The sequence below is a fragment of the Rhinopithecus bieti genome, unplaced genomic scaffold (assembly GCF_001698545.2).
Source record: "Rhinopithecus bieti isolate Rb0 unplaced genomic scaffold, ASM169854v2 scaffold_34310, whole genome shotgun sequence".
Taxonomy (NCBI): domain Eukaryota; kingdom Metazoa; phylum Chordata; class Mammalia; order Primates; family Cercopithecidae; genus Rhinopithecus; species Rhinopithecus bieti.
In genome coordinates, this window is record NW_016814622.1 from 825485 (window position 1) to 851274 (window position 25790).

The following is a 25790-nucleotide window of genomic DNA, read 5'->3' on the forward strand; positions in this document are numbered from 1 at the left end:
TTGAGACCAAGGTGACTGCAAAATGGTGCTAACTCTTGTCAACCAACATGCGTTCAGTGAGCAACAAATGGGTGCGAGACCTTGTGCTGGGTGCCACAGCAGGGAAAGGGGAAACGGGTCCGGAGCGGAGGAGAGAAAAGTCAGAATGACTGAGTCACAAGGAACCGGTAACATCCCCAAGTTAACAAAACCCAGGGCCCTGGAGAGATCTGGCCCAAATCGATGGTTGCACTGCTGTCGGCCCAAGGTGTCAACCATCATGGGCAGCACAGGCACAAATTCCAGGACCAAAGAGGAAAGGGTCACCTCAAATTACTAGGAGGGTGACAGTGGTAAGAGGAGAGGGTCTAGAAACCCAAGAAGGACTTCCCAAGATGAGGAGGCGGCCACGTTGAGAGGCATCCAACTCCAGAAGCAAACGCTGACCACAGGGCTGAGCAGCCTACAGCCGCCGCAGCGCTGCCAGGTACAGGCCTCGCTCAGGGCGGGTCAGAGACACATGGGGCCACAGCAAACCATTGTGATGAACGGCAGCCTGCAAGGAGGGACTACTGCCTTCTGGCAGAGGCAGGAGTCACGGGAGAGGATGGAACATGATGGATGGAGCAGATCTGAAGCAGGAAGCAGCAGGTCAACTGGCCACGAAGGGCCTGGGCTCTGAGTGTAGGGGAGGGAAGATAGAGGGCAGGCGAGGCGAGAAACTCAAGATGGCCAGAGAGGAAAAGCGTGGGCTCCCCAGCAGGCCTGGCCTGCCTTGGGCAGGCAGGAGGGAGAGCAGGGGCTGAGCACGTGGCTGTAGAGATGGGGTCAGGGGCACGGAGCAGCCACCAAGAAGACTGACACTGAACTAAGAAACAGGAGCTGATCAAAGCCTGCTGAGTAGTGGCCCGTGGCCCGCTTTCGTCTGTGGCCGTGAGGCTCCTCTAGGTGGGAATCCAAAGACCCATTCTGTATGTTAGCAGCGTCCAGATGCGTCCATTCCTCTGGTGTATGGAGCAGAACTGCAATCAATGCTAAAACTCTCCTGAAGCTTTTTATTTGCCTTTACAGTAAACAGAACCCTGCCAACATTCTCGAGGGTGCACTCTCAGGAACGGTGTCCAGCAAGCGAGTGATCGCCAAGGCGGGGAGCAACGGGCGCCAGGAGGAGGCTGAGACCTCCCCAACAGAGAGTGCTCGCTCTGTCCCGGGGGAAGGGAGGCCCAGGGCTGTGGGGTGACTGCAGCTTTTCCCCAGCTGGCTTCACAGTCACTTTCTGCTCACCCCAAACCCCATTCGTATGGCTTTTCAAGCTCCATACTTACCTCTGCTCTTTTCAGCATCTCCCACTTGTTGAGGATTTTCATTGCATAAATTCGTTCAGTATTCTTCATTTTGACAACAGCAACCTGCAATGCAAATGTGAGTTGAACAAAGATGTGGTTCCCAGAACAAAAGGCTAGCATGCTGGAACCACACTGTAGTGAAAACAGCCTAGGAGCCTGCAAAACCAGCAGTGACTGAACGCCAAGTTTTCCATGTAAATGAAGATTTGCCCTTTTATGCATCGAAACTTGACCCCACTGCAACCTGAAGGGTCCTGCCTGTGCATTTGAAAGCTTCACTGTGAGTGGCGGGCATGTGGTAGCTCACTGCCCTCTACTTTGGGTTACGTCTGCAGATTTCCATTTACAACAAAGGCAGGAAAAAATTTCTAATGTTTGATAGCAGAGTAGGATAACTGTCGTTAATGACAAATGTACTGTGCATTTTAAAATAGCTAAGTGATGCTAGGCACGGTGGCTCGTGCCTGTAATCCCAACACTTTGGGAGGCTGAGGCAGGAGGATCACTTGAGGCCAGGAGTTTGAGACCAGCCTGTCCAACATGGTGAAATCCCATCTCTACTAAAAATACAAAAAAATAAGCCGGGTGTGGTGGCATGCTTCTATAATCCCAGCTACTCAGGAGGCTGAGGCAGGAGAATTGCTTGAACCTGGGAGGTAGAGGTTACAGTGAGCCGAGATCATGGCACTGCACTCCAGCCTGGGCGACACAGTGAGACTCCGTCCCGCCAAAAAAAAAAAAAAAAAAAACAAATTCAGCTGGGCAAGGTGGCTCATATCTGTAATCCCAGCACTTTGGGAGGCCAAGGTGGGTGGATCACCTGAGGTCAGGAGTTTGAGACCAGCCTGGTCAACATGGTGAAACCCCATCTCTACTAAAAATATGAAAACTACCCCGACATGGTAGCGTACACCTGTAGTCCCATCTACTTGGGAGGCTGAGGCAGGAGAACAACTTGAACTTGAGAGGCAGAGGTTGCAGTGAGCCGAGATCGCGGCACTGCACTCTAGCCTCGGGACAAAGTGAGACTGTGCCTCAAAAAATTTTTTTAAAGTTAAAAAAAAAAATTTTAACCCTCCCCTAAAAAACCCACCTTTTAAAACTCAAGATTACCTCCCAAGCTTGTCTGTTTTCAACAGCCCCTACTCCCTGCTCCACCACCCCTCCCCGGCCCGCCTTCTATCTGCGGCTGCCACTGCCCCACTACTGACGGTGCCTTCTACCTGTGCCCCCCACCCTGTCTCTTCTGTATGTGGCTCCCCCCACCCGCCTAGCATGTGCCAGTTCCAGCACCAAGAACCTTTTCTTCACAGAGGCAGGGACTAACCACGTGGGCTCTGGAGTTTAACTCTTACAAATTCACTTCTCTGTGGCTCAGGTTCCACCACTACAAGAGGTTAAGGGCAGGACTGGCCTCCTGAGACAGCTATGAGGACCCACGAGTCCTGACATTTAATGTGCCCAGCACAGTGTGGGGCACAGTCAGCACTCAGCGTGTGGCCACCAGCCACATTCTTTAAAGCACAACTCAAGCACCACCTCCTTCAGGAAGTCCTCTTGGGACTTTTCAGTCTCTACCAAATCTTGAATGACCTCCTCCATCACTACCAACACCGGTCAAGATGTCTGCACCACTGTCTGGCACATTCCACCCTACATAAGTCACTCATGCACAGGCCCAAGTCTCCACCTCAGCACTTCCTGTAAGCTACTCACTGGCAGTGACAGTGGCTTCCATACCTTCTGGCTGCCAATGGCAAGCAGCCAGCATGTCCCCGTGCCCGCGGCAGCCATGGCCTGAAGAGTTCTTAAATGGCATCATCAGCTACCTCCCTGTTTCTAACATCAGATACCACACAGTCACAGCGTAGAGTCACCGTGAGAGCTGCCATTCACCGGGCACGTTCTGGTGCCAGAGATGGTGCTGGGCCGCGCATCTGCACCCCCACTTCATCCTCACGTGACCCCAGCTGCGGGGGATTTCTAAAATCCATCTCGCACAGATACGGACCCTGAGGCTCCAAGGGAACGAGACCAAGGAGCGAATCCAAGAAGCAAAGGCCACGTGGGAGGGACAGGCTCCCTTCAATCAGGAGGAGCTCAAAAAGCGATCTGTGTTATCTTCTCTGCAACTCACACAAAACTGAGTTTCGCATTAAGTTCTTTGGCAAAAAAGAGTACTAAAAATAACTGTAAACTATTCTGTTAAAACAATTTTCTCTCTCATTCTTTCATTTCCCTTGGTCGTGTCTCTGTCCTGGTGTGCCTCTCCCTCCCTCCTAACTGCACTCTGGAAAGTCTGGCCATGGCTGAAAGGCTCTGTGTGGCCTGGGCCCTGCTCACCTCCAAGCCCCCACACCTGGTGCAGCTTAACGCTTGGTAGCAGGCAGACAGGGAATCACTTAATGCAATCTGTTTTTATTTTTAAAAGGCTTTCTCAACCAGGTACAGCGGCTCATGCCTATAATCCCAGCACTCTGGAAGGCAGAGGCAGGAGAATCACTTGAGCCCAGGAATTCGAGACTATTCTGGGCGACACAGCGAGATCCCTGTCTCTACTAAAAAGAAAAAAGGAAAACACCTAGCTGGGTGTGGTGGTGCATGCCTGTGGCCCCAGCTACTTCGGAGGCTGGGGCGGGAGAGCTGCTTGAGTCCAGGAGTTCAAGACCAGTCTGGGTGACATAGTGACACCCCTTTTCTACAAATAATAAAAAAATTAGCCAGGCGAGGTAGCACATGCCTGCAGTCACAGCTACTCAGGAGGCTGAGAAAGGAGGATCACCTGAGTCTGGGTGGCAGAGGCTGCAGTGAGCTGTGATCAGGCCAGCACACTCCAGCCTGGGTGACAGAGCAAGACCCTGTCTCAAACAAAACAAACAAACAATCTGCCCCATCCTGGCCCGTGGTAAATTGACTTTGGCTGGTGAGGCCTGGATCCAGGGTCTGTACGAGATAAACTGGGAGCTCCAGTCACCCGGGATGAGCCTTGGAGGGACTGCTCTCCTCCCCATCCCTCTGGCGAGACTCATTCACAGGGATGGTGCTGCAAGAGGGGGGCTATTTCCCTAAAGTACTGATTTGCCTTCTTTCACGTCTGCACGTTGGAAAATGCATGCCCTGCACAGTAAAGGCCATCTCGCTTCGTAGTTGTGTCCAGTAGGTTTGCTGTGGGCAGAGCACACCTGCTGCTGGGATGTGACACAGGGTGTTTTCTTGTTTGATTTTTCCTCAATGAACCAACCAGCACAGTTCTCCAGCCGAGGAGAGCTTAGATCAAACCTCGGCATAGCTGCTAAGGCACTGTACAGTTTAAGAAGCAAAGCTTTTCCGGTGACTCACTGTCAAACCACCTGAGGCAGTCCTGCAGCCGCTGAGGGAGGCTGACCTCTCCCTTGGTCTTGCCAGAACCATCTTGTAAGGCCAAGGCAGATCTGTGGAGACGGCCTGGAAGGCGAGGCCACACCGTGCCACGGGCCTCCCAGGGCAGGGCTCCTAGCCCCATACAAGGGACCTGGTGAGCCTCTCCAGCTGCACCCGCATGGCTGGCCCTCTAGCCCTAGGCAAAGCCAACAGGACCCAGAGCCACACTGGGTGTGTCAATGGCAAGCAAGCATAGAGCATGCAAACAGCTGCTATTCAACCCTCTCTGTGTTTTTTAGAAAATGCCAAGAAGTCAAAATTCAGTTAACAAATGGAGTTTCAGAAACTATGTCAGAAGGCTGGGTGCAGGGGCTCACACCTGTAATCCCAGCACTTTGGGAGGCCTGGGCGGGTGGCTCACTTGAGGCCAGGAGTTCGAGACCAGCCTGGCCAACACGGCAAAACCTCATTTCTACAATAAATACAAAAATTAGCTAGGTGTGGTGTCAGCACCTGTAGTCCCAGCTACTCAGGAGGCTGAGGCATGAGGATAGCTTGAACCCAGAAGGCAGAGGTTGCCATGAGCCAAGATGGCACCACTGCACTCCAGCCTGGGTGACAGTGCAAGACTCTATCTCAAAAACAAAACTACATCTGAAGAAACTATTTTTGGTCCCAACAATATCCCAGGTTAGTCAGAAGCTTTCGAGTTTCCTTTCTCTTCACTCTATCTTTCAGATTTTCTCCCCGGCTCCTTGGAAGGCCGAGGCGGGGATATCACTTGAGCCCAGGAGTTCAAGGCCAGCCTGGGCAACATGGTGAGACCTCATCTCAGAAAGAGAGATAGGAAAAAACAAACTCTCCAAATGATACCAATTACCTCATCCCCAAACCAATGTATAGGTCCATAAAAAGGTGAAATGGAAGCTGCTGATGTCTTGGCAATTTTGGCAAAGTTAACAAAATGAAGTTCATCTTACCTCACCGAAAGCACCTCTTCCAATTACTTTAATTATTTCAAAGTCTTCTCGATGAAGCTGCATTTCTTTCACCAGCTGTGTAAATGGTTTAGCTACAAGTAAAAGAGTAAAACCAACAATTTAGTCTAATCAGTTGATAACCATATAAAATTTTAATTGATTGGGGTATTGCACTAAGTTATACTTTCTTTTTTTGTTTTTTGAGACGGAGTCTCGGTCTGTTGCCCAGGCTGGAGTGCAGTGGCCGGATCTCAGCTCACTGCAAGCTCCGCCTCCCGGGTTCACGCCATTCTCCTGCCTCAGCCTCCCGAGTAGCTGGGACTACAGGTGCCCGCCACCTCGCCTGCCTAGTTTTTTGTATTTTTTAGTAGAGACGGGGTTTCACCATGTTAGCCAGGATGGTCTCGATCTCCTGACCTCGTGATCCGCCCGTCTCGGCCTCCCAAAGTGCTGGGATTACAGGCTTGAGCCACCGTGCCCGGCCAAATTATACTTTCAAAAAAAGTTTATGTTTAAAAATATTTCGTACCTGACAAGTTTTGGAAAGTGAACATTTATATATTAACAGACACCGAGGTTGATCCTGAGCCACTGCAGTCATGCACTTGGTAACAGTGCTTCAGCCGACAATGGACCACATACATAACAGTGATCCTGTGAGATTACACTACTAGACTTTTACCGAATCTTTTCCATATTTAGATATATAAATATGGCCAGGCGCGGTGGCTCATGCCTGTAATCCCAGCACCTTAGGAGGCGGAGGCAGGCGGATCGCCTGAGATCAAGAGTTTGAGACCAGCCAGACCAACATGGTGAAATCTCATCTTTACTAAAAATACAAAAATTAGCCAGATGTGGTGGCGGGTGCCTGTAATCTCAGCCACTCAGGAGGCTGACACAAGAGAATCGTTTGAACCAAGGAGCTGGAGGTTGCAATGAGCCAAGACTGTGCCACTGCACTCCAGTCTGGGCAACAAAGCGAGACTATGTCTCAAAAACATAAATAAAAATAGATACACAAAAACCACTGTGCCACAGCTGCCTACAGGGTTCGGAACTGTTGCACCCTGCATAGATATGTAACCCAGGAGCAGCAGGTTGTGCCACGTGGTCTAGGTGCAGGGTAGGTTTTGCCATCTGAGTCTGTGACGTGCTGTTGTCATGTTCGCACAATGACAAAAGCCACCTAACAACACATTTCTCCGACGGTATCCCCATCATTATGCAACACGCAATAGTATACTTCGGTATCTATCAGAGCCAACATCACCACTGCAAAAGTCTCCTGGTCAAAGCCAACAGGTGAACACCTACTGAGACAGCAAGTGATGGGCGCCCGCAGCCCACGTGCAGGACACAAGTGCGTGAGGTGAGTGACAGCTGAGCTCCACCTGCCTGCATGTAGGAGCCACAGGGCAGCTGGAGGAACACAAGACATTTCCAAGCCAACACTGGTCCTAAAAGTGCCGGAGGTCTCCCCGGACACCCACGGCAGTCCTGGATAGGTCCTGTGGCGTCTGTTACAGTAATATCCACCACTCATGCACTTTACACGGCTCTTCCCGGCCTCCTCTCTTGGACTCTCTGAGAGTAATTCTGTTATTATCCACACTTCACAGATGAGAAAACTCAAGTCAGGTTTCTGCGGGCCCTGGACCAGGTTGGACAGTGTCCCCAGCAAAACTCATGTCTGCTCAGAACCTGTGACTGTAACCTAATTTGGAAACAGGGTCCTTACAGATATAACCAGTGAAGATAAGGGCACCTGCTGGAATAGGGTGGGCCCTAAATCCAACAACACTGTAGGGTCCAGCCCCACAGGGTCGGTGGGTTTTTCTCCCCGTGTGTGGAGACGAGAGATTGTAGAAATAAAGACACAAGACAAAGAGATAAAAGGAAAGGCAGCTGGGCCCGGGGCACCACTACCACCAAGACACCGAGACCGGCAGCGGCCCCGAATGCCAGGCTGTGCTGATATTTGTTGGATACAAGACAAAGGGGCAGGGTAAGGAGTGTGAGCCATCTCCAACAATAGGTAAGGTCATGTGGGTCACAAGGTCATGTGGGTCACGTGTCCACTGGACAGGGGGCCCTTCCCTGCCTGGCAGCCGAGGCAGAGAGAAAGAGAGGAGAGAGAGACAGCTTACGCCATTATTTCTGCATATCAGAGACTTTTAGTACTTTCACTAACTTGCTACTGCTATCTAAAAGGCAGAGCCAGGTGTGCAGGATGGAACATGAAGGCGGACCAGGAGCGTGACCGCTGAAGCACAGCATCCCAGGGAGATGGTCAGGCCTTGGAGAACTGTGGGCGGGTCTGACTGACGTCACGCCCTCCACAGGAGGTGGAGGAGTCGAGTCTTCTCTAAACTCCCCCGGGGAAAGGGAGACTCCCTTTCCTGGTCTGCTAAGTAGCCGGTGTTTTTCCTGGGCACTGCCGCTGCCGCTAGACCACGGTCCGCTTGGCAACAGGCAACAGGCATCTTCCCAGATGCTGGCGTTACCGCTAGACCAAGGAGCCCTCTGGTGGCCCTGCCCAGGCGTGACAGAAGGCTCACACTCCTGTCTTCTGGTCACTTCTCACTATGTCCCCTCAGTTCCTATCTCTGTATGGCCTGGTTTTCCCTAGGTTATGATTGTAGAGCGAGGATTATTATAATATTGGAATAAAGAGTAATGGCTACAAACTAATGATTAATGATATCCATAAATAATCATATCTATGTCCTATATCTAGTAGAACTATTCTTATTTTATATATTTTATTACACTGGAACAGCTCGTGCCTTCGGTCTCTTGCCTCAGCACCTGGGTGGCTTGACGCCCACACAAGACTGGTGTCCTTCTAAAAGGAGAGAAATCAGACACAGAGACGGAGGAAAAAGAGCCATGTGGGGACGGAGGCAGAGACGGGAGTGATGAGGCTGCACACAAGGAATGCCAAGCATCGCCAGCAGCCCCAGAAGCTGAGGGCACAGAGGGCTCCCCAGAGTCTCTGAGGGACGTGGCCCGGCTGACGCCCTGACTCTGGACTTTTGGCCTCCGGAGCTGTGAGAGAAACATCTGTTGTTTAAGCCCCCTACTTTGTGGCAACTGGTTACATCCCCCACAAGACGCTCCTAGAGACGTCAGGTCATCTCTTCCCAGGAACAGAGTGCGAGGCAGGGCCAGGACTGGAGCCCACACCGTCTGACTCCAGACCAGCTCGTGACCGCCACGCATCCTGCCAGTCTGGCATCTGTGCAGTCAACTATCTCTCTTGCACCTGTCTCTATTTTTACCTTCCAGCCCAAATCTACATGGTTTATATTAGGTTTTATTCTGTCTGGCTCTTCTTCAAATTCTCTATCACTATAGTTTTACTAAAGGTGCCTCTGGGGGAACTGGGCAGAGTGCACAGGGCCCTCTCTGTCCTATTTCTTACCACTGCAGGAGTGGCTACAATTAGCTCCAAAATACGTGCGATCTGACACTTCCTGGGCTTCTGACTGAGTTCCGTATTATTAATCTAACTAATTCTGTGGGATTTTTCTCCTTTGACAGTCGCTCAGCACTACTGAGGTTCGCTCACACAATCAGAAGAGCCACCGAAGGTTCCTGGGGCCTGTGAGACAGTGAGTTAGGAACGGTGGCCCCCAGAACAGCAACTGCACATCAGCAGAGATCAGGGGACAGAACAAACGAGGCCTCAGTTATTAAAAAAGAAAGAAAGGAAGGCCAGGCTGAAGAAAACCCTTGAGCTGCACTCCAGCCTGGGCGACACAGTGACACTCAAAAAAACCAACAAAACAAAACACAGTGAAGACAAAGGCAGATGAGACGCAGGAAGCAGCTCGCACCAAGGCTGTGCCCGGAACATCCTCTCTTTTCTTTCCACATTAATTACTCTCAAGTCACCTGGGCTTCCTTGTCAAGTTTCCCCTCCACTCTTTTGATGAAACACATTTTGTTAATTATGTAGTTTAATAGTTGTGTACACACTTCCCTCAAGCGGGTGGACAGAGATGATGGGGGCCAGGCTGGAAGAGGAAGGAACTTCGTGGCAAGCCTGGGGTGAAGGCTTGGAGAGGCAAACCACAAGAGCAAAGCAGCAGGGGACCTGCGTGCGGGCAGGAGCAAGCTCCCAAATCAGAGGGCAAAGGAGAAAAGGGCCCAGAAGGAAAAGCCTAAAACATTATTTCTCAAAAATACTAAATATTTTCAAACTGCTCTGAGAACAGTAACCATTTTGTACTGGTGTATAAAAATAATTAGGCTGGGCGTGATGACATGTGGCTATAATCCCAGCTACTCAGGAGGCTGAGGCAGGAGAAACACTTGGACTCAGGAGGCAGAGGTTGCAGTGAGCCAAGATCTCGCCACTGCACTCCAGCCTGGGCAACAAGAGCAAAACCCTGTTTCAAAACCAGAAACAATAAACATAATTAAGACCGCTTTAGCTATGACTAGAAAGGAAAGCCGCATCACAGGTGGAGCACCCTGCTAACCACACAGGTACTGAGAGCAGGGGACAGAGCATTTAACATCAATAACCATCAACCAGGTCACTAAGATGTAAAGAGAGCACATGGAAATACCACGGAGATGGCAAATGCAGGAAGCACCTTCTGCCCTTAGGATCAGGAAATGAAAGAAGAGGCTGGACTTTTCAAAACTTAGAAACCTGAGCAAAGGGCCCTGTAAAGCTGAAACTCAGACCCCTGAGGATGGGGCGCTGGACTGGGTCTCTGAGCTCAGAGGCAGCCCCACAGGCTGGGCCCCCGGTGACTGGAAGGAGTGCAGCCAGCTGACACTGGGCTCTCTGAGGTGACCGCAGCAAGGCTGTTCTGCTGGTGTGGAGAAAACTCCAGACTGGCACCAGAGGCCGACTGCCAGAAGGAACTTCGCTGCCAGGACGGTGTTGCTAGGGTGTCACTCTAGGAAGAAGCGGGCAGGAAGCTGCAAGTCGTCCTCCCACCTCCCAGCCTTGCAGTCGCCCTCCAGCACCCGCTTCAGGCAGAGCACAATAGGGAGCAGGGGGTCAGAGCTCCTCAGGCTTGGCTGGGGTGTGGGGTAGAGTGAGGAGGACATCATGGTGAGGAACCAGGTGAGGGGAGGGAACCAGGTGAGGGGAGGGTGGTCCTCCTGTTACCTACAGAAGGACTGATCAGATAAACTACATTCAGGATGATGGGGCTGGGATCCTCACTGTCAGAGAGAGTACTTACAGATAAGGAAGAAAACGAGAATAAACTGTACAGCACTGGGATAGAATTGGAGGTTACCAGTATGAACTCACAGCTTCCATACAGACAGACAGATACAGGGATAAATGCAGACATACATGGGTGTGAACATACAGAGTCCTAGCTCTGTCTACCGAGAGTGCCTGGGAGCAGCAGCAGTTCAGCTACAAGCACACCCAGTGCAGAATGTGGTCTCTAAAGCCCATTCTCCAACATAGGACAGGGCTCCTTGGGCAACTCCAGAGCTGGGTCAGGAAACCGCAAGGTGAGCCTGCAGCAGCCAGTGCTGAGAGGTGAGGGTATGCTCAAAATAAACACAAGCAGTCACAGATTATAATCTATTAAATAAAACAGGCCTGGGAGCAGTGGCTCATGCCTGGAATCCTAGCACTTTGGGAGGCTGAGGCAAGAGGAATGCTTGAGCCCAGGAGTTCAAGACCAGTCTGGGTAACACGACAAGACTCTATCTCTACAAAAAATAAAATAATTAACCAGGGTGTAGTGGCACACACCTGTGGTTCCAGCTACTCTCAAGGCTGAGGCGAGAGGATCGCTTGAGCCCAGGAGGTGGAGGCTGCAGTGAGCTGTGTTTGCACCACTGCACTCCAGGCTGGACAACAGTGAGACCTTGTCTCAAAACAAAAACAAAAAACACCAGGAAATCAGGAGTCCACACCGGCATTAATGTATAAAATGTAAAAATCTAATGAGAAATGGGATATTTATATAGTTTCAAAGCACATCCAAACAAAATACCTATCAATGACGACGGGAAAATGGTGACTTTACAGTGAAGTCAGGCAGACACCACCTGCAATCAAGCAGAGTGGCCAGCATCAGTTACGTGACAAGGCGAAACCGCACATCCCACAGGACATGAGGGGGAAAACATAGCCTCACTTCTGTGATTCTCCTGCCAAAGATCCATAACCCAAATCCAACCACCAGGAAATGCCAGAAAATGCCAGGAAACACCAGGCAAATGCCAGGCAACGCCAGGAAATGCCAGGAAAACGCCAAATGTCAGGCAACGCCAGGTAAACACCAGGCAATGCCAGGCAACGCCAGGCAAACGCCAAACATCAGGAAACGCCAGGAAACACCAGGCAAACCTAAACTGAAGAACAGTCTCAAAATTACCCGCCTGAAACCTTCAGCAGTGTCAAGGCCATGAAAGTCAAGGAAAGACACAGAACTGCTCACACAGAAAGGAACAAGGTCATGGTGTGTGTGGCTCTGCAACAGACCCTTCTGCTACAGAGCAGAGTATGAGAAAATCTGCAATGCTTCTGTGGAATCGTGGAATCGGAAGGTTAGATACAGCAATGTATCAGTGCTACATTCCTGATTTTGTTGGTTACACTGTGGTTATGTAGACTATCCCTGTCTGTAGGAAATACACGCTAAAGCAGTGGTCCCACCCTTTTTGGCACTGGGGACCACCTTCATGGAAGACAATTTTTCCACAGAGGGTGGAGGAGGTGAGGTGATGATTTCGGGATGAAACTGTTCCACCTCAGATCATCAGGCACTGGGTCCTCATAAGGAGCATGCAACCTAGATCCCTTGAATGCACAGTTAGTTCACAATAGAGTTCGTGCTCCAATGAGAACCTAACGAGGTGCTGATCTGACCAGAGGCTGAGCATGAGCTCAGGCGGGAATGCTCTCACCTCCTGCCGTGGAGCCCAGTTCCTAACAGGCCACGAGCTGTCCGTGGCCTGGGGGTTGGGGATTCCTGTGGTAAAGTGTTCAATGGCAAACAGTTGGGGGAGGAGAGTTCTTTCTTCTATTATTTGCAATTTTCTGAAGTTTCAAACTGTTTCAAAATGTTTTAAAATACTTTTAGAAGTTCATTTCTTGCTATTTGGAGAACTCAGAGCAGCAGCCCACTGGATACAGCCACCATCGCCCCATTAAGATAACAATGGTGGCTTAGAAACGAATGGGACAGTGGCCCTGGAATGGAGGAGGAAGACTGCAAATCAATACGTGTTGGAATTAGAGTGGACTGTGGCACGGGATGAGGAAGAAGATTCCAGGGTGTGCGCTAGGTTTCTAGCCCTGGCAGCTTCCCGAATGGGGTGCTACACACCAAAGCAGGAGAGGCCAGGAAAACAGCAGGTTGCGGTGGGGAAAGGAGTAGGGCCTGGGGCAACGGAATCCAATTACATCACGTAGTTAGTGCTACAGAGTCTGAGACGGTGAAGAGACCATCTCAAAAAATTGATTTTTCTTGCAGGACCCTACTGCTATTTTATATTTTCAAAAACCACCAGCTTCCATGGGGGCAGAGAGAAGTAAGGGGTTAGAAGCGGGAGAACCAGCCTGTTGCGAGGCAACTAAAGACACAGCTTCCAGGGAGGATATGACCCATTCGGTTTTTTGGGTTGTTTTTGAGATAGGGTTATGCTCTGTCGCCCAGGCTGGAGAGCAATGGAGTGATCACAGCTCACTGCAGCTTCCACCTCCCAGACTCAGGGAATCTTCCCGCCTTGGCCCCCAAGTAGCTAGGACCACAGGCATGCTCCCATGCCAGCTAATTCTTTTATTTTTTGTGGAGACGGGGTCTCGCTGTAGCCCAGGCTGGTCTAGAACTCCTGGGCTCAAGCGATCCTCCCACCTTGGCCTCCCAAAGTGATGGAATTACAGACGTGGGCTACCACACCTGGCCACCCTGAAATATGCTAAGGCCCCAGAGACACGGCCGCCCTGCAGCTCAGAAGCTGGGCCTGGGTGACCAGCCAGCACTCACAAGGCTCCAAGTTGCAGCAACTGGGAGGCTACTGCCCACCAAGCCCTGCATCGCCCACACCATCAGCCACAGCGCCAGCCACAGCACCTGGGCATCATGTCAGACTCCTCCTGCAGAGCCCATACCCCTCACCCAGCACAAAGCCACCTCTTCCTGCCCGTCTTCCTCACCAGGCTCTAAGGCAGGGCTGACCGCCGCTCCCCCGGACCTGGCACGCTGACAGGACCCCTTCAGCACAGCTGCCTGTGTCTATGCCATGTGGCAACTGACGTTCACGAGGAGTCATCACGAAAGGGTGGCCTTCTCTACATGGAGGGTTCGCATCCCTCCTAAGATAAGGATATTCAACATCTTGGGAGATTTTTCATCCAAAAGGCTGAATAAAGCTTTAGCCTTTAGACAGCTTAACTTTTACTAGTAGAAATTTTCTCCTAATCAATCTCTTCATTCCTCCTACCCCAGACCGTCCCCTAAAGAACTTCTCTTGATGCCCTAGAAGACGATGGATTAATCAAGCGTAACCACCGACAAATATGAGATCCAAACTGTAAAGGAAAATGGAATTTCCCTTTAAATAGGAAAAGCTTTGCCAAGAAGAACTGCAGGCAGACGTTCTTTGCCTAAAACTGACAGAAAATCATTGTGAAATCAAACAGGATCAGACCAGCTGGAAGGAGTGCCCAGGGTGGGAGGGTCTGAGGAAAGAGGACAGTGTCAAGAGCAGAAGCCTGAGGCAGGCGGGCAGGAAGTCCTGCTTTCCCTTGTCGGGCAGAAGCCTTCTGCCTCCCCCGGGACGGTTCTGTTCATCCGTGCCACTCCTGACTGTTTGGGCCTCAGCTGCTTTGTGGCCCCAATCAATACATCTGGAATTGGAAACAGTCTGACAGGTTATCCATTACCAATAATACCTTTTACCACTGAAGGAACAGGGCCCCAAAGGCCAAGCAACATGCAGAGGACACAAGGGACAGACGTCTTGCCCCCCAAGCGAGTCGTGAACTCCACCCATAGCATGGTTCTCTCCTGAGGTCCTCTCCTTGTAACCGCCAGCTACCGCTCCAACCCTTCAAGAGATAGCAGGACCCACACCTTCCTGGAGCAGCACCGTCACGGCTGCTGGAGTGCAGGGGCAGCTGCGGGGGAGGCACCGACTGAAGGCCCAGCAAGACCTACATGGAGGGCCCAGGCCCAGAGGCCAGGCTAGAGAAGGTATGGATGTGTGCGAGGGCCCAGGCACACCGACACGCTATGCATCCGGTCCTCTTGCAGACAGAGAAGGGGCCAGAACAGCACCCCAGGGACCAGGGAGTGCAGCCAGAGTGGGCGGGGCACAGGCTGAACACCCCGTGAGAGTATGGGGCGTGTGCCAGGAGTCAGGGCCTTGGCCCGCATGTGGCAGGGAATGCAGGCGCTTTCACAGTACCACCCTTGAGTGAGTTCACAGCTCCAAAGGTTTGGAATTTATGCTTACAGTTCAGGTGGCTGACGGCTGACGCAGCTACAGAAGATTAGTACCTATCACGAAGTTTTAAAAAAATGTGTTCAAATTACACAAAATGTGTTTTCTTTGTTTCACAGTAACTAAGCTCTTTTGTAAGATGTCAGAACATGCCTTCGCAAGGAGCCAGCCACAGACCCCTCTTATCAGGAATCATGAGCCTGAGAAAAGTGACTCTTCCTAGGCTGCGTGCGGTGGCTCACGCCTGTAATCCCAGCACTTTGGGAGGCCGAGGCGGGTGGATCACGAGGTCAGGAGATCAAGACCATCCTGGCTAACATGGTGAAATCCCGTCTCTACTAAAAATACAAAATATTAGCCGGGCGTGGTGGCGGGCACCTGTAGTCCCAGCTACTCGGGAGGCTGAGGCAAGAGAATGGCATGAACCCCGGGGGGTGGAGCTTACAGTGAGCTGAGATCGCGCTACTGCACTCCAGCCTGTGTGACAAGGTGAGACTCTGTCTCTAAAATAAAATTAAATTAAATTTAAAAGAAAAGAAAAGAGACTCTTCCAACAAGCCCTTTTTTTTCTTTAAAAAAAAAAAACCGGAATCTTGCTCTGTCGCCCAGGCTGGAGTGCAGTGGTGCAATCTCGGCTCACTTCAAGCTCCGCCTCCCGGGTTCACGCCATTCTCCTGCCTCAGCCTCCAGGTGGCTCACACCTGTAATCCCAGCACTTTGGGAGGCTGAGGCGGGCAGATCATGAGGTTAAGAGATCAAGACCATCCTGGCCAACATGGTGAAACCCCATCTCTACTAAAAGTACAAAAATTAGCTAGGCATGATGGCGTGCACCTGTAGTCCCAGCTACTCCGGAGGCTCAGGCAGGAGAATTGCTTGAACCCAGGAGGCGGAGGTTGCAGTGAGCCAAGATTGCGCCATGCATTCCAGCCTGGGTGACACAGCAAGACTCCATCTCAAAAAAAGAAAAAGAAAAAAGAAAAAAAACATTAAGATGCAAAAGACAAGTGAGACACAGACTGAGTCTGAGAAAACCTGAGGAGCAGGGTGGGGCAGAGCGGGCGTCGTGTGGTACAGGTGACAGAGTCTGGCCAGAAGCAGTGGTGAGATCCTGGCTGTTCCTTAAAGCGAGACGAGCCGATTCCCTGCTGGATGGGGCGTGCAGGGTGACGCGCACAGAGCACTGGCTGAGCGCTAGAACGCTGGAGCTGCCTGCATGGGAAGGCTGACAGAGGCTGGTGGGCTGAGTGGCAGGGAAGCAGCTGGACAGGTGATGCGGTTCCAGAGAAGCCCAAGGTGCCCAGTGTACAGCTGGTATTGGAGGAGATCACCAGGAAATCAGCAGAGGCAGGGGACGGGCCAAGGACTGAACTCTGGGGGTCTTCGACATGAGGGGGCTGCAGGGAAGAGAAGCCAGCAGGGTGCAGAGAAAGCCAGGACTTCCATCCTGGAAGGCAGATGACAAGAGGAATTACCTACTGGCTTTTGCCACGTGAAGACCACAGGTGGCCTTGACAAAAGCAGCAGTTTTGAGGGAGGCAGGAGACAGAAGTCTGATTAGCCTTCTGAGAATGAGAGAGGTGGGGTGGAGACAGAAGAAAGAACCCTGAAGAGTTCCTGTTGCTGTTGTTTTTGAGACAGGGTTTCGCTCTGTCAGCAGGCTGGAGCACAGTGGTACGGATCACAGCTCACTGCAGCCTCAACCTCCTGGGCTCAATGAATCCTCCCACCTCAGTCTCCCAAGTAGCTGGGACTACAGGTGCACGCCACCACACTGGGAGATGTTTGAAATCATTTTCACCAAAGTGTTTTGTTTAAAAAACAAAACAGGCCAGGTGCGGTGGCTCAAGCCTGTGATCCCAGCACTTTGGGAGGCCGAGACGGGTGGATCACAAGGTCAGGAGATCGAGACCATCCTGGCTAACACAGTGAAACCCCATCTCTACTAAAAATACAAAAAAATTAGCCAGGCGTAGTGGCGGGTACCTGTAGTCCCAGCTACTCTAGAGGCTGAGGCAGGAGAATGGTGTGAACCCAGGAAGCGGAGCTTGCAGTGAGCCGAGATCGCACCACCGCACTCCAGCCTGGGTGACTGAGCGAGACTCCATCCCCAAAAAAACAAAACAAAACAACAAAAACACCACGCATCTTGGCATAGAGGGAAAGCTGGCCCACTTTCCACGGGTGCTCACATCACACTTGTCAACTGATCCAGCTGTTGGGGGCAGGGTATCGCCCAGAGATCACAGAGGCTGTAGACAAGGTCACTTCCACTGGCCTAAGTGCTAACAATAAACCATAAATTAAATTCTAGGGTGACAAAATAAATGCCCCAAGCTTCAATAAGCAATTGCAGAACACAGCTGATCCCTTGAAAGGAACACTACTGGTGCCTGCTGCATCTGTGGCTCTACGCAGTCAGAGGGGGGTGTCTCTTTGGAATGGGCTCCCCCACCCCCCTCAGGATCCCACACCGGTCCACACTCGTTAAGAAATGTTCATTTCCAAACCAGGAAAAAAGCAGCAGCCCACAGACATAGCTATTTTTTTCCTTTTTTTTTTTGAGGGAGGGTTCCCCAGGTTGGAGTACAGTGGCGCCATCACAGCTCACTCACTGCAGCCTTGATCTCCTGGGCTCAAATGATTCTCCCACCTCAGTCACCCTTGCAGCTGAGACTACAGGTGAACATTATCACGTGGCTTTTCTTGGTTTTGTTTTTTGAGATGGAGTCTTACTCCATCACCCAGGCTGGAGTGCAGTGGTGCATTCTCGGCTCACTGCAACCTCTGCCTCCTGGGTTCAGGCAATTCTCCTGTCTCAGCCTCCCGAGTAGCTGGGATTACAGGTGCCTGCTACCATGCCTGGCTAATTTTTGTATTTTTAGTAGAGATGGGTTTCACCTTCTTGGTCAGGCTGGTCTCGAACTCCTCACCTCAGGTGATCCACCTGCCTTGGCCTCCCAAAGTGCTGGGATTCAGGGATGAGCCACCATGCCCAGCAGTGGTTAATTTTTAATTTTTTGTAGACACAGGGTCTTGCTATGTTGCCCAGGCTCATTTCAAACTCCTGGGCTACATAGTGATCTCCCCGCCTTAGCCTCCCAAAGTGTTGGAATTACAGGCATGAACCACTACACCTGATCCTAATTTTTACTTTGGTAGAAATTAATAATTAATAATTTTACTCACTGGTTCTTTCTTCTGAATTTTTTTTTTGTTTTTTTTTTTTTTTTATTTTTTTTTTTTTACTGATTGTTCAAGTACTTTAGTTTTGACAAAGAAAATACATTCATAAACATATACACTTTTATTAAGTCAACTACTGGTATTATATTACATATACATATTCTAATACGCAGAATATATACATTCTAATATGCAGATTTTGCAGCTCGCCAAACAGAGGTATTTAAGATCACACACACATCAATTTTCAAAGACAAAAGGCAGCACACAGTGCAGGGAAATCTATGGTCCCAGAGGGAGCCCCCATGTCCGCTGGGCAGGACTCTTCACACCAGCAGCACTGACTGGGAGTGCCTGCCCCAGCCCCAGGAACAGGAACGCAGGAAATGAGCTCAGCGGCTGCGCTGGGGCAGGATGAGACAGCGAGAATGAATCCTCACTCCTTTCTAGTACAATGCCAGGGTAGTCCTAAATATACACAGCGACGCTCTCCCACACACTCCAAACTGGGCTGGGACCGCCAGGACAGGAAGGAGGACGTGAACAGCCAGGAAGAGAATTGTCTACACATCTTCCTCCCGGAAGGCCTCGGACTTGCCTCTGTTTGACTGAGGCGGAAGGACAGAAAGGAGCCCCAATGCTCTGGCCACTAGAGCTCTGTAACAGAGTCCGTCCTAACTTACTCTTCCTGGCTCCCTAACCCTTGAGACCTAGACTCGCTAACACGCTTCTAGAAGACAGTGGTCACAGCACTCATAACAAAGTGCAGTGATTAAATGGTATCTACAGTGATTGAATGCTTCCTACCCGGCATTAAGAAGCAGGGAGGAAGAGTTTTAAATGTAAGAAAGTAACAAGTTTGCAAAGCATCAGTAAATAAGGTTCAAAGAAGGGCAACTTAATTTCAGTAATTAGTAATTTGGGGAATTTTTAGCAACTAAATGTAATATCCATCAACCTCTTAGGATTAATTCAAGCTTACAACACAGTCCTTCCTATTTGACAGAGATGAGACGGCAGGATCTTTTAATACTTTCAATTTGTTTTTTATTCTCTTATACCCTAAATATTTGATGAAATATTCAACCCACCCATTGCTAATGACAGTTTCCACTTTCTGAACATCTATATATGGGTCAGGGATGTTATATAATAATATCTCTAAAACCTGTAGGAGGCCAGGCACGGTGGCTCATGCCTGTGATCCCAGCACTTTGGGAGGTCGAGGCAGGCGGATCATGAGGTCAGGAGATCGAGACCATCCTGGCTAACACAGTGAAACCCCGTCTCCACTAAAATACAAAAAAAAAAAAAAAAAAAGCCGGGCGTGGTGGTGGGCGCCTGTAATCCCACCTACTCGGTAGGCTGAGGCAGGAAAATGGCGGGAACCCGGAAGGCAGAGGTTGTAGTGAGATTGAGACAGGGTCTCCCTCTGCCACCCAGGCTGGAGTGCAATGGCGCAATCTCAGCTCACTGCAACCTCTGCCTTGATGGGGTTTCACCATGTTTCCCAAGTGATCTGCCCACCTTGGCCTCCCAAGGTGCTGGGATTACAGGTGTTAGCCACTGGGCCCAGTCTAAATGTTTGGTATTTTTAATCTCTTGTTATTTGTCTTTACTCCCCAAATAAGACTTTTTATGTGTCAGTTTTAAAATCCAGAGGCAAAAATTAACTCCTCTCATTTTTCTTGTTGCTCTTAACTTAATCATCTATTAGATAGTATATTGTCAAATTTCTTTGTGCCACTGCTGTGAATTCAGAAAAGTCTAGTTTTCTTTCTGCAGAGTAAAATACCAGCTGCTTCTAATGTCATGATTAAGTACCATCTTCTGAAGAATTGACAGTCCATGCAGCAAGCATCGTTTTAGTTTAAGGTGAACTGTGTCTTTCAAATTACTTGAGAACTGGTAATTCAAGTAAGCAATTCTTTCACTCTCCTGTAATTACGCAAGCATACTGTCCAATATGCCACCGCTCTCCCGTACCAATTGCACTTGTATCACTTAGGCTAACATATGTGCACCCTATGGCCCAGAAATTCCCTCCCAGGTGAACACCCAAGAGAAATGAGCAGTTATGTCTGCCGAAAAGACATACACAAGAACATTCAAAGCAGCTTTACTCATAATTATCAAAAACTGCAAACTACCCAAATGTCCACTCACAGAAGAGTGGATAATCTGCAGTATTCATGTAATGAACTAACACACATTTAAAAAAAAAAAAAAAGGGGGGGGGGGGCCAGGCACAGTGGCTCATGCCTGTAATCTCAGCACTTTGGGAAGCCGAGGCAGGTGGATCACCTGAGGTCAGATGTTCAAGACCAGCCAGGACAACATGGTGTAACCCTGTCTCTACTAAAAATACAAAAATTAGCCAGGCGTGGTGGCACATGCCTATAGTCCCAGCTACTGGGGAGGCTGAGGCAGGAGAACTGTGTGAACCTGGGAGGTGGAGGTTGCAGTGAGCCAAGACTGTGTCACAGAATTCCAGCCTGACGACAGAGTGAGGTTCCGTCTCAAAACAAAACAAAACAAAAAACCACATGTAAATCTTTGTGACCTTGGATTAGGCAATGGATTCTTACAGGTAAAACATGAAAAACAGGTCAGTTAAACTTCATCAAAATAAAAACCATTGTGTTTTTAAACTACAAACACCAAACCCGAACAAAAAAATGTTCAAAAGAAGCCATTAAGAAAGTGAAAAGACAAACGACAGAAGCATATAAAATATCACGTATCTGATAAGGGACTGACATCCAGAATACACAAAAAGCTCTCCCAACTCACTCATAAAGACAAATATCCCAATTCAAAAACGGGCAAAGGATCTGAATCATCATTTCGCCAAAGAAGACATATTAATACAAACGCTCAATATGCACAGGAAAAGATGCTCAATGTCATTCACAATCAGGGAAATGCAAATCAAAACTGTAATGAGACCTCACTTCACACCCACTAGGGTAGCTACAATAAAAAAGACAAATCATAACAAGTGTTGGCCATGAGGGGGAGAGATGAAGTCTTACACACTGCTAGTGAGACTGATGTAGCCTGGCAGTTCCTCAAAGTGCTAAACACAGTTACTAACTACATGACCCGTCATTCCACCCCTAGGTATATACACAGGAGAAATGAAAATATGTCTGCACAAAAACTTGCACACTGCACGTTTACTAAGAACCAGGTTTTAAAAAATTTAATATAAAAAAACTTGTACATGAATATTCACAGCAGCATCATTCGTAACGGTTAAAAAGTGAAAACCAAAATGTCCATCAACTGATAGCTAAAAAAACAAAATGTGGTCTACCTACACAATGGAATACTATTATTCAGCCAGAGAAAGTAATTAAATAACAATTAATACAACATGGATGAAACTTGAAAACACTACACTAAATGAAAGAAGCCAGTTACAAAAGACTACGTATAGTATGATTCCATTTATATAAAATGTCCAGGATAGGCAAATCCATAGAGACAAAAAGTAGATTAGTGATTGCCAGGGGCTGCGGAGAGGTAATGGTAAGTACTGCTGATGGGTACAGGGTTTCTCTCAGGGGCGATGAAAATGCTCTAGAATTAGACAGCAGTGAGAGTCACACAAATGTGTGAATAGAGTAAAAACCAATAAATCATACACTTAAATCAACAGGCTGGGCGTGGTGGGTCACGCCTGTAATCCCAGCACTTTGGGAGGCCAAGGCAGGTGGATCACCTGAGGTCAGGAGTTCCAGACCAGCCTGGCCAACATGGTGAAACCCCATCTCTACTAAAAATACAAAAATTAGAAAGGTGTGGTAGTGCACACCTGCAGTCCTAGCTGCTTGGGAGGCTGAGGCAGGAGAATTGCTTGAACCTGGGAGGCAGAGGTTGCGATAAGCCAAGATTGTGCCACTGCACTCCAGCCTGTGTGACAGAGCAAGACTCCTTTTCAAAAATAAATAAATAAAATAATAATAAAAAAACAAGCACAACGAATCTGTGATATGGGTCACAACAGTGTGTACCACACGTGACGGCATCACAACAGAGACTACTCAGGTGCGTGATTCATTAATTTATTCAAAAGGTATTAAAGATATTTAATCTTTAATATTTTAAATAATTTAATCCTGAAACGAAGCAAGACATTGAGGCTGAGAGTGAGCACCTGAGTTTAGACTTCACTGCCCCACTGTGTTGCAAACTACTGAGCGTGAACTCCAGTTTCCTTGTGGGTAAATTAAGGATAATCCCCAAACTGTGGGTGAATGTGACAGTGGATGTTAACAAGGAGCAGTGCCAGGCTCTGAGACAGCCCCAGCACGCAGAGCCAGCCTAATCATTTTGTGATCACATACGCATCACAGAAGACACGCTAGGCTTCCCCTTTCCCACAGAAACAGCACAGAAGCCCCTCCCAGGAACATGCCTGTCTGCAGTGCAGCTCGCAGTGGCTGGTGCACAGCTGGCGCTCAGCAGGTGCATGTGAGTGAAAAGAAACCCACGGCTTCCAGAAGGCTCTTCCTATGTCGCCTGCCTCCTCCTGTATTCTGTGCCCATGACCTGGACATCCAGAGCATACTCTTCTATCTAAACACAAGTACATGCAATTCTCCCTTAATAGGGCTGTTATTTATTTGTATTTTATCTTTTATTATTTTTAAACTCACTCAGCTGGAAAACACTAGTGACAAGAAAAACAAGTTCATGCCAGGGACTTTTTTTTCATCCTAGCATACATCCTGAGATCAGCAGAGTCGATCTGAGCTGTTGAAACCTTTTGCATATAAACCATTTTCAGCAGGGTTCTTAACAACTGTCCAGAGCCAAATACTGAATTATCTGAGTCCAACTGCCAGTCTTTCTAAATTGAATAGTCAATATGTCAGGAATACTACAGTGTTAAAGAAAAAAACATAAAAGTAAACATTTTATGGGAAATTTTCTCTTATCCAAAATTCCTTCAAGCTTTTACCTTATTTAGAGATTGACTCTGCATTTCTGCATGAGGAATAAGTATGTCTCTGGAAGGAAAAATACTGTTGCTAATTATATGAACCTTCTAGGACCTAATCCAGTGCCAGACAAGTAAGGCTAAAGAAATGCTAGACTGGCCAGGCGCAGTGGCTCACGCCTGTAATCCCAGCACTTTGGGAGGCTGAGGCGGGCAGATCACGATGTCAAGAGATCGAGAGCATCCTGGCCACTATGGTGAAACCCTGTCTCTACAAAAAATGAAAAAAAAAAAAAAAATTAGCTGGGCATGGTGGCGGACACCTGTAGTCCCAGCTACTCCGGAGGCCGAGTCAGGAGAATCGCTTGAACCTGGGAGGCAGAGGTTGCAGTGAGCTGAGACCGCGTCATTGCATTCCAGCCTGACGACAGAGCAAGACTCCATCTCCAAAGAGAAACAAAGAAATGCTAGATTGGAGCCCTCAGTGGCTAGACATGCATGTGAGCGGGAAGCAATATTCAAAACAGCAATAGCAATCCACCCAGCAACTCCAGCCCTCCCAGCACCCGAGGGACTCTCCAGCCAGCAACTCCAGCCCTCCCAGTGCCTAACTGGCTCTCAGGGTGGCTGCTCCTGAACCAGAGGAGGGGCCACCAAGCAAGCTGCCCTCAGAGTGAGGCGCTCACTTTCCTTCCTGAACAGAGAAGTATAGAGGGGCCGGCCCTGCCTCACCTTGCCTGACAGGAGTGACCAGTGGTCGCCCATCTCCACGGGGCATGCCCAGCATGGTATCAAAGTCCTCTCAAGGCCATGAAGTTTAAGGTGGAAATGGTACCTCTTTTTAAAACATTTAAGAATGTTTAGAAGAATCTGGTTCTTTTAAAAAAGAGGCAAAGAAAGTTTGAGGAGCACAGTCTGGATAACAATGGCTTCAATGGCTTCACTCATTTTAAATGCTATTTCAGCCTAAACAATTAAATGTGTTCAGGTGGCCAGGCACAGTGGCTTACGCCTGTAATCTCAGCACTTTGGGAGGCCAAGGCGTGTGGATCACCTGAGGTCAGGAGATCAAGACCAGCCTGGCCAACATGGTGAAACCCCATCTCTTGCTAAAAGTACAAAAATTAGCTGAGTGTGGTGGTGCATGCCTGTAGTCCCAGCTACTCGGGCAGCTGAGGCGGGAGGATCACTTCAACCTGGGAGGTGGAGGTTGCAGTGAGCCCAGAACCCATCACTGCACTCCAGCCTGAGTGACAAAGTGAGACTCCATCTCAAAAAAAAAAAAAAAAAAGTGTTCACGGCTGGCTCACACCTGTAATCCCGGCACTTTGGGAGCTGAGATGGGTGGATCACTTACGCCTAGATGTTCCAGACCAGCCTAGGCAACATGGCGAAACCCCATCTCTACAAAAAAATCCACAAAAATTAGGCCAGTGTGGTGGCGTGCACCTACAGTCCCAGCTACTCAAGAGGCTGAGACAGGAGGATGGCTTGAGCTCAGGAGGTGGAAATTGCAGTGAGGCAAGACTGAGCCACTGCACTCCAGCCTGGGTGACACAGTGAGACCCTGTCTCTACACGCACACACAGAAAAGTGTTCAGATTGGGTGCCAGACTACCCACCTCAAATATGTCACATGTCCAACTGAACCTAAGCATTTCTGAGTTACTTTTTTTAATTAAAAAAATTTATTTATGCTGATATTTTCAGTATCATAAAATGCCGGCATGAAGGAAATGAAATCAAAAAAGAACATGACCCAGATACCACGCAGAGAAAGACGGCCAGTGTGCTCCTGTACTGTTGTCTTCAGCTCGCCATCCCCACGGAAACGCAGTAATAAACAGGAAGGAAGGATGTTTTCACACAAGACCTGAAAATGTTCACTCTGATTTCATGAAAGTAACTGGTAAGCCAGGAAAATTACCCTTTTCACCAGATGCCTTGAGATGAGACAAACGAAATCAACAAATGAAAGAGCTTTCCAAATAATCAATAAAACTTTACGGCAAGGTCAGTGAAAGTGTAACATTTTGCAAAAGGACATCTAGCTTTGTGTGTGTGTGTGTGCAGTCTGTATTTCCTTTCACAAGCTACAAGAGCTGTCAAAAATGCTTCTCCGTAAATAAACGCTGCAGTAAAAATACAAGATTGATACTACCAGCGTTTATTTGATTATGAAAACTGTACTTTTCCAGAATGTCTGGCAATTTCCGATTTCGGAGGAACTTGGTATTTCTCTACAGGTACCCACACGCAGGCCTTTCCCTAAGGCTCTCAGCAGGAAGTGCCTGGAGCTCCTAACAGCGCCAAGGCCCAGCCTCTGTTCAGCCTGATTTGCAGGTAGAATGCCCAACCCGTCTGGCTTCTAAGAGCTGGATTCCGGAAACGAATTAAAAAGCTGGCGTACCAGAGACCACAGCATCACTCACATGGATGGATAAGTATCAACTAATTTTTCTGAACTTCAATTAAAAAATCAAAAAGCTTAAGATCACATTTTAAAAAGCTGAGTCCTCACTAACTGTCAACTCCAAAGTGTCTCCAGTG

The 25790-nt window shown here is 49.0% G+C and overlaps 1 protein-coding gene across 1 annotated transcript in view; it reads right to left on the reverse strand.

Moving 5' to 3' along the window:
- Positions 1-25790, reverse strand: part of CDC42BPB (CDC42 binding protein kinase beta) — a 135758-nt gene that overhangs the window by 83454 nt on the left and 26514 nt on the right. The window contains 2 exon segments of the mRNA XM_017851514.1: positions 1305-1388; positions 5666-5757. Coding sequence (XP_017707003.1) covers positions 1305-1388; positions 5666-5757 — 176 coding nt within the window.